Source organism: Lycorma delicatula, chromosome 2, assembly GCF_047948215.1.
Source record: "Lycorma delicatula isolate Av1 chromosome 2, ASM4794821v1, whole genome shotgun sequence".
Lineage (NCBI taxonomy): Eukaryota > Metazoa > Arthropoda > Insecta > Hemiptera > Fulgoridae > Lycorma > Lycorma delicatula.
In genome coordinates this window covers 222,296,251-222,311,734 of record NC_134456.1, presented here as the reverse complement: position 1 = coordinate 222,311,734, position 15,484 = coordinate 222,296,251, and the positions used below count along the sequence as shown (strand labels likewise).

General features: G+C 29.3%; 1 protein-coding gene across 1 annotated transcript in view; it reads right to left on the bottom strand.

Moving 5' to 3' along the window:
• Window positions 1–15,484, bottom strand: part of LOC142319679 (long-chain fatty acid transport protein 4-like) — a 259,966-nt gene that overhangs the window by 24,926 nt on the left and 219,556 nt on the right. Inside the window, exons 5-7 of the mRNA XM_075357227.1 lie at window positions 12,805–13,039; window positions 10,187–10,388; window positions 3,237–3,429 (exon numbers count right to left, since the gene is read on the bottom strand). Of these exons, the coding sequence (XP_075213342.1) occupies window positions 3,237–3,429; window positions 10,187–10,388; window positions 12,805–13,039 (630 nt within the window). The remainder of the gene's footprint in view (window positions 1–3,236; window positions 3,430–10,186; window positions 10,389–12,804; window positions 13,040–15,484) is intronic.

Here is a 15,484-nt window from a genome sequence, read left to right as displayed (position 1 = left end):
AATACAATGCATTGAAAGAATAATACAAGGTTCGAGTAAGTATACAAGAAGTACAAACCTGTTCTGTTAAAAAAAGGCAAGGATGGGCTGATAAGTTTCTGGCCTAATAAAGAAAACAAAATGTTTTTTTTTTATTTTTCAATATAATCTTTACACAGACTAATATATTTTTCATACTGGTGCTCTAATTTTGTAATACCATATTTTTAATGCGATTCTTTGAGCTCCTCAAAATACACATTTACAGCATCAGTAACTTTCTTGTTGGTCTTAAATCGTTGTCCACCAAGCCATTTTTTGAGGTTAAAAAATAGGTGCTAGTCGCTGGGTGCTAAATAAGACGAACAAGGCGAATGAGCAAATAATTCAAACTTTAGTTCGTTCATTTTAGCCATTGTGACAATTGATGAATGTGCTGGTGCATTGTCATGGTGAAACAAGATTTATTTTTCGTTAGATGTGGACTTTTTTTAACTTTGCCGTTCCAATGCTGCTATAAGTTTGCGTAGTACTCACCACTGATAGTTTTACCCTTTTCAAGGTAATCAATAAAGACAATTCCTTTTGCATCCCAGAAAACAGTCACTATAACCTTGTTGGTTAACAAAATTGTTTTTGGCTTCTTTGGGGTTGGTTGACCTATCCTTGTCCACTGTTTTGACTGTTGTTTAACTTCAGGAGTGTAGAGGTGGGCCTATGCCTCACCCACAGTTATAAATCAACGCAAATATTCACTGGGTTTCCATTTATACAGCATCAAATTCTCAGTTGGGCAGTTTTCAATTTTGCAATTTTGTTTGGGTTTTAGCAAACACAGCACCCATCTCGTGCAGAGCTTCTCAATGCCTGAAAAATTATGCAAAATATAACATACATGTTCTTTTGTTATTTTATCAGTATCAGCGATATCACGCACTTTGAATCTGCAGTCTTTCAGCACAATTTTATGGATATTTTCTATCATTTCGGGAGTCATCACCTCAGTGGGGCGTCTGGAGCGTGGTTCGTCCTCAGTGCTCTTATGGCCTTTTTTAAATTCAGAAACCCAGTTTTATCACTAAATATGATGGAGAAGTCTTTTAATGTTGGGTCCATTTCTTGTTTGATTTGAAATGGTATTAAATCTTTCAAATGGAAGAATTTTATAACCGTACGTTTTTCCAATTTTTACATTTTCATGAGAATAACAATGGCATTTCGCTCCAAACACTATCAAACGTATACTAACCAAACTACTAACCTGATATTACATATAAAAGCTAGTGAAGGATAGTATTATAGAATGCCAGTAAGATATTAGAACTACTGGCGCCATTTCCACATAAGGTCGGAAACTTATCAGGCCATCCTCGTAATAGTAACAATGATGCTTATATTTTTGCTCTAATGTGCAATTCACCTAAATGATTTTTGAGGTGAATGTAATAATATTTTACATTAATATTATTTGAAAATATCAGAAAAATGCAAGAGACACTTATAAATAACGAGTATTTGGCAACTAATCTCTAGACTAAACATGGATTTTTTCATGGCAAATGCAGTTCAGGAGTGATCAGTGACTCAAAATGCAACAAAACTTTGACAGCCTGTCTATGAGAATTTGTGTCAGATTACTCACCACCTTTATGAATAAGAAGTACGGAAGTAACTGTTTTTAAGGCAAATCTGAGGATTTGACTAAAGAATACACTGCATTGAAACCTAATTTATCCTCAATCTCCAGATAGCTGATGAAATGTAGGTAACTTTTTCATCCATGGTCTTAACTAATAATGACAGCAAGATTTACATCTTAAGAGGTGATGATGCAACTGTTTCACTGGAAAACTGAAATTTTTCCAAAACCCAAAACATTTTAACAGTTTAAGAACATGCTGATAACACCACTGCTAAAACAATTAGCATATAGTGAAACAATATGTGTATCAGACAGTGTATTAAATAAAGCGTTGGGAACAAAGTATCACTTTACAAGAAATTCACTTCAAGAGTGATGACAGCCAGTTAGCTTTGGTAAATCCAGATTTTTTACTGCATCAAGCCACAATATTTTGGACACCATCATGTGCATGGTATAGTTAATACTGATTTTATAATCACCCTTAAAATTGTCTAAATTTTTTACTTCTGTTAAACATTGGGAGAAACATATTGTTCAATAAGTTTAATTTATAATTTCTTATAAATGAGTCATACCTTACAAAAATGATGAATCCGAGTCTAAAAAATAAAATAAAATTAATGAAACTGTGTACTTATGATGTATTTTAACTCTTCAGAAGCACCGATGGTTGTGTTTATTTCATGTTTTTTGTCTTAAAATTATAAATAAAACATGTTTTAAAATTTACAAAATTGAGCCTTTCAAATATTAAAGATGGAGACAATGATGTCATCAACACATTTTCTGCATGTGTCAATAGACCCATCATCCTACTATATCCCTTGTATTTACCGGGCTCACAGCTTTACTTATTAGGAATAGATTCATTAGATTAATGATTTTCATAAGTGATCTTTAAAAACCTTGTGTATATATATATATATATAATATATAACATAAATACTGACACACACATGGGGTTGAGGCTAATAATACTTTTTTAATTTTAATTTTATCTTGATATTTTATTCATATTTATGTTAAATAAAAGTGATGCAAAAATAAGAGCTCAAATACAATCTGAAAATTTTGAATTCTAAAGAAATCAAACAATAACTTAAATACTTGTAATAAATTTCAGAACTAATTAAATAAAATTTCCAAACTTCGTTTTACAGCAATGTTTTTATTTTAAAAATATCTGAAGATGATGAAAAAAATCAACTTTGAAATTAAAAAAAAAAAAAAAAAATAAGTTCAAGACAATAATTTCTGCACTTATAAAAGAACAATAAAAATTTAACTTTGTAATTGTGCGACGACTGTTTAAAAATGTTTATATATAATGTAATCTTTTCATAAGTATGGCATGAATGATGACTAACATTAGAATAAAATAACATTAAAACAATGAACGAGGTCATGGGTTTAAACGATTTCAAACCTTTCTAGACTGACTACATTAATAATAAATTCATTTTGGTGACAACGTGCATAACTACTTAATTATGTTCACTTACTTATAATTAGTTTTTTGTTAGCTATTTGCTATTAAATTATTTTTACAAAAACTCTTTTCTTTTGTTATTCTTTTATTCATTATCACACGTGAGAAAATAAAATATATTACCTATGTTGGCATTTCCTTCAGTAGCACCATAAAATTCAGCAATTTTAGGAATATTAAATCTAGTCACAAATTCATTCCAAATTTGAGGTCGTAGACCGTTTCCAAATACTATACGCAAATTGTGCTTTTTATCTTCTGGTTTGGGAGGTGTTGCTAGTAAATACCTGCACATCTCTCCAATGTACTGTCCAACCTTTATACAATAAAAAAAAATATGTCTTTATTAAAACAATAATGAAATAAACTAAGATTTGTTGTGCAACGAAGATATTCTAGCATAAACAACCGAATGAAACTTCTGTTGACTGTTGGAACAAAGGTAGGTTGGGAATTAAGTATATCATTATCAGATGTGATACTAGATAGTTTTCTTTTAAACTGTTACAGGAAAACCAAGAAGAAAACAAACTTTCCTATAAAACAAAAGTAGGTAAAAAAGTGTACATTTTAATAAAGAAGGCTTAATAAAGAAGGATTTTTAAGAAAATTCTTAAAAAGTGACTTTCTATGTAAGAGTGTACTATATGAAAATGTATTTATGCAAGTGTAATCATCTTCAGTAACTTTCCAGAATTAATTAATAAGAATGAAGATGGTTATAAAAACTACAAATTCATGCACATTATTTGTGATTGTTAAACTAATCTAAGACACATAATATGTTCATATAATTCTTCCTAAATATAATTCACAACAATTATAAAAATTGAAAAACACAACTGCCAAAAAGTAAAAATAAATTGAACTAAAAAAAATAAAACAAGGTATGGAAATAAAGGACTGAACATCGTTATGCTGTATTTAATCAAATAAAGTAAGGGATGACCAATCAACTTTCAGACATTTTTTTGGTTTAAATATATTTTTCATGTCATAAAAATAGTAGGCATTTAAGATTGTCAAATGATTAAGTTCTCACCAAGTCTTAAACTGATAAGAAAATTTTGTTCTTTGAATAATAACTGTCCTTCATTAAAGAGCTCTGAATAGCAATTATTCTATATTAAGGAGACCCCCCCCCCCCGCGAATGCATTTAAATATTTTCGTTGAAGGACCAAATTTTCTTACTGTTGTAAGATGTGGTGAGAACTTAATCATTAGATAATCTTAAACGCCTGCTATTTCTACAACATGAAAAATATATTTAAACAAAAAAAAAGTATGAAAGTTGATTGGTCATCCCTATTTTATTTGATTAAATAATGAATAAGGATGTTTAGCCCTTTATTTACATACGTTGTTTTCTTTTTTTTTAGTTCAATTTATTTATTTATATTTTTATTTTTTGGCACTCGTGTTTTTTAATTTTTATAATTGTTTTTATTATTTAATACTTGTAGTGAGCGTAGAGAAAAATTTCTGATTCAAAAACTTGTGAATATAATGTATTTAAGATACTGAACCAAATGAGAAAACTGTAAACATTTCAATTTATTTATTTAATTGGCATATACCAATCTAAGCTTACAGATTTCTCAAGCAATTGAGTTCCTCAAGAGACTTTTTATCATGCAGATCATACAGCAAATTTCTGAGATCCAAACAACTAATGGGTAAACATTCAAATTATCTCACGCAACTCAGTGCTGCATAGGCCTGGCCCTTGGCAAAGATGCGAGTGCTCAGATCTACAACAGCTCTATCTAGGGTAGCCCCTTATAGTTTATGCACAATATTAGTGGCAGCATACACCATTCCAATTTGCCCTGTGCCCCTGAAGCATAAAATTTGACAATAGTGGGCTTGATCCTCAATCCAACAGCATTACTTCTAAACGTACTGTTATCAAACTACAAAGACAGTTTGTAGGAGCTTGATAAGTTCAAGCTGGTCTTGGTGTAGCAAAGGCCACTTGATTTTTCTGAGTATATCAGTTAATTTTTTTTCTGGTTTGGTTCCATCGTGATTTTGTATTACACTAGCAAACATCCAGTTTGAATTTTGAAAATCAGAAGATCGGTTGCGAAGATATAACAATATTTCCGAATAACCATCATCTGTTAGATTGAGAGTGTACCTGATGCATGAAAAAGTTAGCCTTCAACCTACTAACAAATGCCCTGTATGAATTTTTAAAATTGGACGATTGTTTGCAAAGATATTATAAGAGCACTCCAGAAAACCAGTATGTTACATAAAAGTGCAGCTTAGTTGTTAATTTGTTATTCTTTTAAAGTAACATCAAGTGCTAATTTTAGTAACCCAACGAACTACTAATAGAATGCAACTATCATAAGTCATATTCAAGATAGGAAATTATAACCTTAAAAATTAATATTCCTTATTTGAAAAAGAGAAAAAAAAGTTAATAAGCGAGCACAGAATAGTTGAATTGTCATTTGTTAACTAGTAATAAGTTAATGTAAACTAAAACTAATTGTACATTTTCTGATGGCTAACCAAGAAACTGTCTCAAATAGTAACAAGCAATTGTACTCACATAAATTGGAAAATATTAGATTTCAAAAATAATTTACAAAAGTGTTTTTACTTTTTCATTGTTAAAGAATCACTTTCAACAACCCTCTACAAAAAAATCTAAATATTATTTGTCATAAATTTGAGGAAAACCTTTTCCTCTTACATTTTTACTTCCTCGTATGAAGTACAGGAGGTATTGTGATTATGAAAAATTTTGACTTTCAAATTTCAACAGAAATATCCATTTCGACCATCACTGAATCCATACTGACTAGTTTTGGCATGGCATCAGTACATATGTATCTCGCATAACTCAAAAACGATTAGCCGTAGATTGTTGAAATTTTGGATTTAGGATTGTTGTAACATCTAGTTGTGCACCTCCCCATTTGATTGCAATCTACTGAACCAAAAGTGTCCAAAAAAGGCCAAAATAAAGAGAAAATTTGGATTTTGGACATTTCTTAACTGCAGTATTAAGCCCTCATAGAGAGCTTTTCAATGATACATTATAAGTGGTACTTATTTTCATTGGTTTCAGAGTTATAGCCCAAATAACATTTTAATTAATGATATATTCGGATCTTACAAAGGGAAGGCACATCGGTTTGGATAAGAATTCATCTCCTTTCTTTTTTAACTTTTTTTTTAAATTTAAATATATTGATTTATTAATCAACGGAAATATCTATTTTGACCATCTGTGAATCCATATTGACTAGTTTCGGCATGACATCTCCCAAAACTTAAAAACGATTAGCCGTAGAATGTTGAAATTTTGGATTTTAACCTTTGATTGTAAAAAAAAATTTACGATAAATAACAATAAAATAAAAAAAATTAAAAATATCAGAAGTTATTAATGAAATAAAATTTTATGTACTTTTCAATTAAAAAAAAATGTGTATATGTAATTTAGTAGGTATACAAGGAACTCATGTGGTGTCCACATCAGATTTTTTTTTATTTCTGTGGATTTTTTTTTTTTTTTTAATTCAAACAATTTATTTCATGATCAAAATCCATTTTGTATTTAATTATAATTTGTTACATCTCCAAATGTAACATTTTGTTTAAGTCAAAACGAGTAACTTTTATAATGTACATAACATTTTTCAAATTACATAGTCAAGAACTATTATACTGTCAGGGACCTATGCAAGGAGGGATTGCCAGGTTTGAACCCCCCCTTGAAGGTTTAAGTACTTTTTAATATTAGGCCTATATAAATAAACATACTATAAATTTATACATGTATATATTTGAGCATCTTTTTAAAAATCCATCGTATTCTCTGCTCTAATTTTCAATGTCAGAGTAACAGAATCTATCTACATAAGATCCAGTCTGCTGCTCTTCCTGCTTCAATAATTTAATCTGTGTACTCAGAGCTGCAGCACATTACTCAACGTGCGACTCAGTAGCCGTCATTCAGCATTCTGAGAAGGTGGCAGTGCTCTCATTGGCGCGTTGAGTGTATACCTTTCCTCATCTACTGAAATAGAGGAAAGGCCATCAAAGCCGTGCTGCTTATTAAGAAGGTATAACAATAATACTGACCTTGTAAAAAAATACGGCCAACACCATAAAAACTTACTTGTTGTGAAAGATATTGTTGGGACAGCTCTGCAGCGGCAGCAGAGCATAAATAAAATAATGTAAATTGTCAAGCAATATTCACTCGTTAGGCTGAGTTCAGATTTTGCAGTGGAACATTTGTTTAACATTTTGTGCATTTTGTAGTACATATTTTTAAATAACTTCACACTATCATTCTGTGTTCTTTAATATGTCTAAGCAACCTAAAAGTTCAATTTTCCATTTTTTAAGCAAAAATTCATAAGAATCCCTATTCTTGTAACATTAGTGAAAATTTCACATTGCCAAATATTTCTTTGCTGCCGCAATATGACGATGCTGTCGCAAATGTTTTTCCCGAAACTAGTTTCACACCCTCCTGTTAAAATTCAGCTGGTATTGAATGTATAATGACATCATTCAATAATGTTGATGGGCCTGCTGTATCATTTAGAAGTGATAAGTGTATTGTTCTGGTTTCAGAAGCTTCAACATTTTCAAGTTCTAGTGAACCACACACTTATGACATTGTGTTTATGTAGGAAAAAACTTGTCTAATGAAAAAAAAACCGAATGTCTTGGATAACATCTGGGAACCAAATCCAGGGTTTATTTTTCTTACAAAACGAAGGAGAAATCTGTGATTTCAGTTTAAATGGCTTTACTGCTGGAAGTGGCTTGCTTATTCCAAATTTAAGGGAGGGAGTTTTTGTAAATTTTGTGTGCTTTCTGCTCCAATAAATGGTGTTGGATCTGGCAAGCAACCCTTAGGTCAACTTTGTAGTGAGAAATTTGACAACTGGAAAGATGCTATTGAGTGATTTTCAGAACTTGAGAAATGTCTTCATCACAAAGAAAGTTTGGAGGTTGCTAGTATTTTGACTGAAATTTAATGTGAGAAGAAAAAGTCTATAGATGTGCTAATAGATACTGCAACAACTCAAAAGAAATTAGAACACAGGAAAAAACTTATTCCTATTAATCGGAGTACTTTATTTTATGAGAATTAATGTATCGCTCTGTGACGCTACAGGGATTCAGGATGAATGAATAGAGGTCGAGGCTGACCAAGAACCAGAAGTAACTGATGGGAATTTCAGGGCACTTCTTCGACTTTTGAAGTAAGACTGATGATACTGTATTAAAATGTATGCTGACATGTAGTGTTGGAAATGCACAGTACACCAGTCCTAGAATACAGAATGAAATAATTGAATCATGTAATGACCTGATTGTTTGAAATCTCGTGAAAGAACTTAATCCTTCCAGTTACTTCTCTATTCTCACCAATCAGATGTCAAGACATATCACCCCTAGAACAATTATCACTGTATGTTCGTTATGTTGATAGAAAAAATTTCACTGTGAAGAAAACCTTTCTACAATTTGTACCATTATATAATGTAACTGGAAAAGGAATTACAATGGCAATATTGGACAAGTTGCGTTCATTAAATGTAAACATAAATAAAATTCGTGGTCAAAGGTATGATGGAGCTAAGTCCATATCAGGAAAAGTAAATGCAGTACAGGCACATGTAAAGGAAATAATTCCGTCAGCTTTATATGTCCACTGCTCTACACGCAGCCTAAACTTAGCTGTATCCAGTGCTTCTTAAGTAACTGCCATTAGAAATTGTACGGGTACAACATCGAGTCTATACAAATTTTTTAATACCCTTAAAAGGCAACATGTTTTAAAACTGGCGATAAGTGAAATGGAAATTACAACTTCACGCTGTGAAAAACTCGTTTAACTTTGCACAAGTTGGTTGGAAAAGTACAATTCCGAGGCTGTGGTGGTGGAATTGTATGATCCTATTATTGCAACCCTTCAAAGCCTATCAGAATGAAATGACAAGATTCGTCCTCACAGGCAAATTTACACTAGATCAACCGTCAATTTGTGATATTGCTGTTTTGTAGCGTAGAAGCTGTTTTCTTTAACTCTCCCATTGTATAAATTCCTGCAGAATTCAACTATTGATCTCGTGGAAGCAGTAAACCTTGCTGAAGATATTAACAGTGAAATGAAATGAAATGTATATGCAAAAATGTTGATGAAGAAATTTCTAAAATTTTAATTTGCGCTTCTAAAGTCTTAAACAGGTTGGGGTCTTCATTCAAATCCCTCACATGGCAGCACAAGCAAAAAACCATGTAAACTTGGACTTATCATCAGTGTTGCCAGAACTTTACTTCCGTGCCCTCAACTGAACTTGCTTTGTTAACGGTATTTGTAATTTAAATAAATAAATATAAAACCAAATTAAAGGCTATCAAATTTCTCTTAAAATTATTTTTTATACTGAAAAATAATATGCCGATGAATAAATTCACTAAAAAAATATTTTTTTATTAAAAGGTAATTAATATCGCCAATAATCAAGTTCTTTACTAATTGACAGTTATATCTTTTTTTCCAACTGAAGGTTATATAAAAATCTTAATCATTTTACATAGCAATAGTTGGTTATGTTTAATAGTTACCAAAAAAATTAATTCTTTAGAAATAAGTCCTTGAAAATAAAAACAAGTTCATAAATTATTTTTTAAATTAAGTTAAAGTATATTGAAAATTCTAGAAATAGACTTAAAATCCTGACATTTAAAAGTAAGAGAAACTTGTATTAAACTGTCTACTGATAATTTCACCAGTAGCCTTAAAAAAATAACAAGCTTAAAATAAATGAAGTTAAAAATAAACCCTTCAATTTTTAAGAAAATCACAAGTCAATTAATTTAAAAAAAATATTTTTAAACAATTAGAAGCAACAGTTTCTTCATATATGCTTCATTAACAGTTTCTTCATTCATTAACAATATTAACATTTTGTTAATGGATGAAGAAACAAAATTATTGAGTTTAATACTATTTTTGCTGAAACAGTAATTTAGCCAACAAATCTTGTCAATAATGAAACTGGTAAATTTTTCTAGTAATACTTACAGTGCATTTGTATTTTGCAACATCAGAAAAGTATCCAGAAGCTGAGAACTTCCTGCGAATGACAACACAGCTACCATAAAGAAGTGCTTGACCGATTGCCATAGCACCACCAGCAGTATGATATAATGGAAGAGGAGTATAGTACCTATCACTGCTCTTAAAACCAACCTGGTACCCAATTGCTCCCGCAAGAAAAACATACCTGAAATTGAGATAAAACAATAAAACTAATTATATTAATGTATATATTTATCGATCAATTTTTCACTACATACATTCAATGTCATTGTTTTAAAATTATGAGTAGTATGTAAGAACAGGTAAGTCAGAATTATTCATTGCAAAGCCATACTTGAAGTTGGCAGGACCATTACGACATCATTTCACTTTCCAGTCAATCCCATTTAGTTATAATGGAGTGCTGAAAGGGAGTGTGCATCATACATTTTAATAAAGGTATTTTATAAAAACGATTATTATGAAATTATGGAAAGAGAATTTCATCATCATTCCCAATTTCATCTTCATGATTTGGTTCTATCAGCTCTTGCCATAAATATATGCGATTGGAAATTTTAAAGCTATGGGTTCAATGTTGATTAAGAAGCATCTGTGCCTAGAAGATATCCGACTGCCAGAAATCGTTGAAACAGTCAAAGCTTTGTTCCTACAGAATCTGCAGCATTCTATATGGTGGTGTAATTTGTTGTTAGGTTTGTCTCTCACTTTTTGAAAAGAAGACTGACCCCCTAGAATTAAACTTTCTTCATTCAAAATTCTTACGGTCAAAATTTAAAACAATGATTTTAATGGAAGAGCTATTATTTCTAAAAATAAACAATGAAAACAACTTTTATCTAAATAATGACATTAACAAGTAAAACTTTCACTAACGGCTGCAAATAATTCTTGGATTTTACACCAATAAACACCACACAGTGAAAAATAGTTGTAAGGCCATATTTAATTTTTATATAATGATGGCCAGGTGGTTATAATGATTTCAGAATAGTTTATTCAAGAATGATTACTCAATTAACATTCCGTGATTGCACAATAGTAGAGCTGCAGTCTATGTTTTCCTTATAGCATTAATAAATGCATATTCATGAGCGATCACCACCAGCGATGTAAATTACATGATGGCATAGTTTTAACTTTTGATATCAAAGAAAGTATGAAAATAATAATAAATTTAAATTTCATTACATTTTTACTTAAGCTTCCATTTTTCACATAAAATCCTGTAATGCAGGCTATACTTTATATAATCAGTTCACTCTGAATGAACAATTACATTTAGCTTATAAAAGAAAATAGTTTTTATTTCCAATAAATAAAACTACTGGTAGGAGAAATTTATCAAGTCACTCTCACTGCCGTCTGGATGAGTAGTTAAGACTGATCTTTGATCAACAGATCGCAAATTAAAATCCAGTTAAAGGTACAAAAACTTTAAACCAGATATAAATGTGTATTATATGCAATCGGTTCGTTCCGATTCGTTTAATGTCATAAGGAACACCAAATACTACAAGTGGACTAAAACCTTCTCATATAGTGGTACTAAAGAAAAAAAAATAGAAACTTTCATTTATTTTTACAATCTGCAACCATAAAAATAAATTAAAGTTTACAATTTGTCATTACTCAGAAGATATAAAGTATATACAGAGTATTATTTCACTTAAAAGTCAAATGTAATCTTATTATACATAATAAATAACAAAAACCAGATATATATTTCTTATGTTAGCACTTAAGAAATACAGCTAACTTCAGTAACTCAAAGTAGGGGAAAATTTTTGTTTTTTGAATTAATAAAATTCTAAGTAAGATTTATAATGTTGTAAAGTAATACAGTATTATTTCATAGATTTAATCTTTAATGAGTCGAATTTATTTAATCTAAAGTACAATTTATAGCTAACAGGTACTTCTTCAGTGGAGTTAGAGGTAGAAATTTTGTTAATGGTGTCAATCTTTCATAAGGAAATACTACACAAAACTCCAATCTATATTTCTTTATTTTCTTTCTATATTTTTAATATAGAATCAAATTATATTAAATCTACAGTAATTTTCATTTAATTAATTGTCTTCAAAAACTTTCAGCGTCTATAAAATGTCATTCTGTTCTAAGTGAGGTTTTTCTTTTTATGCAAATTGTGTAAAATTAGTTTGTTGTAATCTTTTTATTTATATCCTGTTTTTATGAATTAATTTAACTGTTTTATTTATAAAAAAAAGTTGATAAAAAATTAATTAGATGAACAAACACAATAAGGACAGAGATTATATAATTCAATTACATACTTTAGAGGGTTTCTTACTATACAGAATTATACCTTTATAACTAGAAACTATACCTTTGTATGATAGTTTCCTTGAATAACATTTATACTATAACTTCAATGTAAACACCGCTAATGAGCTTTGAAAGTTCTTTGGAAGAAAAGGTTAATGACAAAAAAGAACATTATTTTTGCAAGTAAACTCTCTAATATAATCAAGAAATCTTAATGAAAAAAAAACATTACATTAAAAGAAATAATGATGTTATTTTTCAACGATTCTGAATTAAGATATTTTTTCAAATTTATTACAAGTGAAATTACCTAGCATGTGTAATAACAGCAGCTTTTGGAAGACCAGTTGTACCAGATGTGTAGATATACATAAGTCTATCGTGGAATGAAATTTTTTCACTAGGAGCTGTAGGTGTACCAGACACTTCAGTCATTAGAGAACACAATGATTGATCGCTCAACTCTTTATTCGTTAATCCTGTGGCACTAGGACTCCAGTAATACAATTTAATACCTCCCAAAGAATTAACAATATCTTTTACAGCTGAAACAATTAATTTCAAGTTATATTTTTATCCATCATAATGCTAAATATAAATTATAGACTTTACATAAATTAGTGTGTAAATTTGAAAGAATTTATAAAGACAATAAAAATGAAAGCTAAAAAAACAATCATTTTTTTCATACATCTATAAAAATTAAGAAATTATAAAAATGATATAATATAAAGCATAATCACAATTTATATTAATATTCGTATCTAAAATAAAACATATAAATATGCCAATAACAAAACCTGTATTGTAATATAAAGGACATTATAATTAATCAGACATACATTTTGTCAGATATTAAAGAGATATTTGTCTTTAGAAAAGCATGAAAAATGAAACTGCAATCAGTCACATAAAGGACTTCATTCTGGTGTTAATAATAAATCAATTCCATCATTATCAATCACTTTCAAAATACAAGTATTTCAGTATAATTTATTTTAAGAAAAATTAATAACTATAACGAGTTTAATTATATAATAGTAAATATTATACTCTTATGCTGAAACAAACTACCAAAAACAAGTTAAATTTGTTTAAGGCAATGAATACTTAGAAGTAAAACAAGACTAGTAAAAAAAGGATATTACAAGAAACAGTAAAGCAATTCTACTACTGGTGACTTTATTTAACAGAATACAATTATTTTTTACAGCACTGATAATATATATATATTTTTATGATAAATATTGTAAATACTATCAATAAACTTCACCAATCTTATTAAATGAAAATAAATAAGGGAGAACAGTGGAGGGAAAAACCATTAAAATAATATAAATTTAATCTAAATAATAGTAAAACTAATTTAGTACAGACAAAAAACTGGGTATTACTTAATTTAAAATCAAATACAGCGAGGCAGGTTTTCTTAATAAACTGACACACCATGTCTATTGCAAATAAAAGCTAATGAGTTCCTACCTCACACAAATTTGACAAAGTTTGTGAGGAAATGTAATTAATACAGCAAAATAAGAAAACTTGGTTCTTTATAAAGGAAAATCTTTAAATAGGTAATAAAGAGTTAAGATGACATCAATAGGTGCTAAGAATTGAGTAATTTATTTTTGAATTGAGTTATTTTAGGCGATCCAGAAACATACAGAATATAATCACACGTATAAAGAAACTGTTAATTTGCAATATAATTTGAACATTAAAAGATCATTTTTAAGGTAACAGTAAATTCTTTCTTATTTACAATAGAAAATAATAGATTAACGTGGTACTAAAACTGGTAATTATATGAATTAATCTAATTTACATTTTAAAAAGTGTACAAGTATAAGCAATATTTACAGTATACATTAGTGTGTTATAATAAGTAAACTGTACACCGGTAAACTCAATTTACTATCACCGTAATAATAAAACACATTAATTTAATAAAAATATCTTTTAAATAAATAGTTTTTATTCTGATTGGTACATAATAATACATCTTGTAAAGATTGGTAGATATGATACTCCATGGATAAAAAAAAGCTGGCAAGTGTTGCGTGACTTTTCCAGATATGCTAGTCAAGTAATAAAATACATTGCAGTCTTTTCATTGAAGAACCTTTCCTGCTTTGCCTAAATTCTATGCAATTCAATCAATAAAAGTCTTATATTTACTTTTATAATAAATATTTAAATATAAGTACAGTAACAAAAAAAGAATTGTGAATTTTAGAAATTTTTGGGCTCCCCATAACAATGAGGTTTTTTTTACCGATTATAATGATTACCACAACAGAATTTAGTATCAAAATTTCCAAATTTAAAATAAAAGACTTCTTCTGATTTTGGGGGTTCTTTTACTCTGTAGAAAGACTAATAGAAACGTTTTTATAAAGCGATCCTTAACAAAAAAAATATTGAAAAAAATAAATTATAACTTTTAGGAGAGTAATGAAAAAAAAAAATTGCTTCTTATTTTTCATCCGGGGTCTATTACAAGGTCCTCAAAGCTACATAAATTACCCTTTATGTGACAAAGAAAAAATTAGTTTTTTGATAACAAAAATTAAAAGAGCAAAAAAAGAAGAAGAAAAAAAGAAAGAATATTATACTTTTAGAGGCATAGGAAAAATTAAAAAAATTTTAAAAACTTTTCAGTGTTCATGGTCTAGGGTTTTATAATTTTTGAAAATTGTACACGTTTTTTGATAGCCCTGTATATGTTGTACGAAATACCAGAATAAGTTTTTTTAAATATTAAAACTAAGGGAGATAGAGCAACCAATACGCAAGTTGAATTATTGTGTTTGATGAAATGAAGGCTTTTTTGTATATAAGGACAAAGGAGACACACATAATTGAGTCTAGTAAAATATAAGATTGGATTATGATGTAACACAGTCACCGTGTATTGATTGTTGAAATGTAGTTCACTAAATTGAGTGCCTATAGGTTTGGATGTTTGGTACAAGTTAGTCCACAATAAT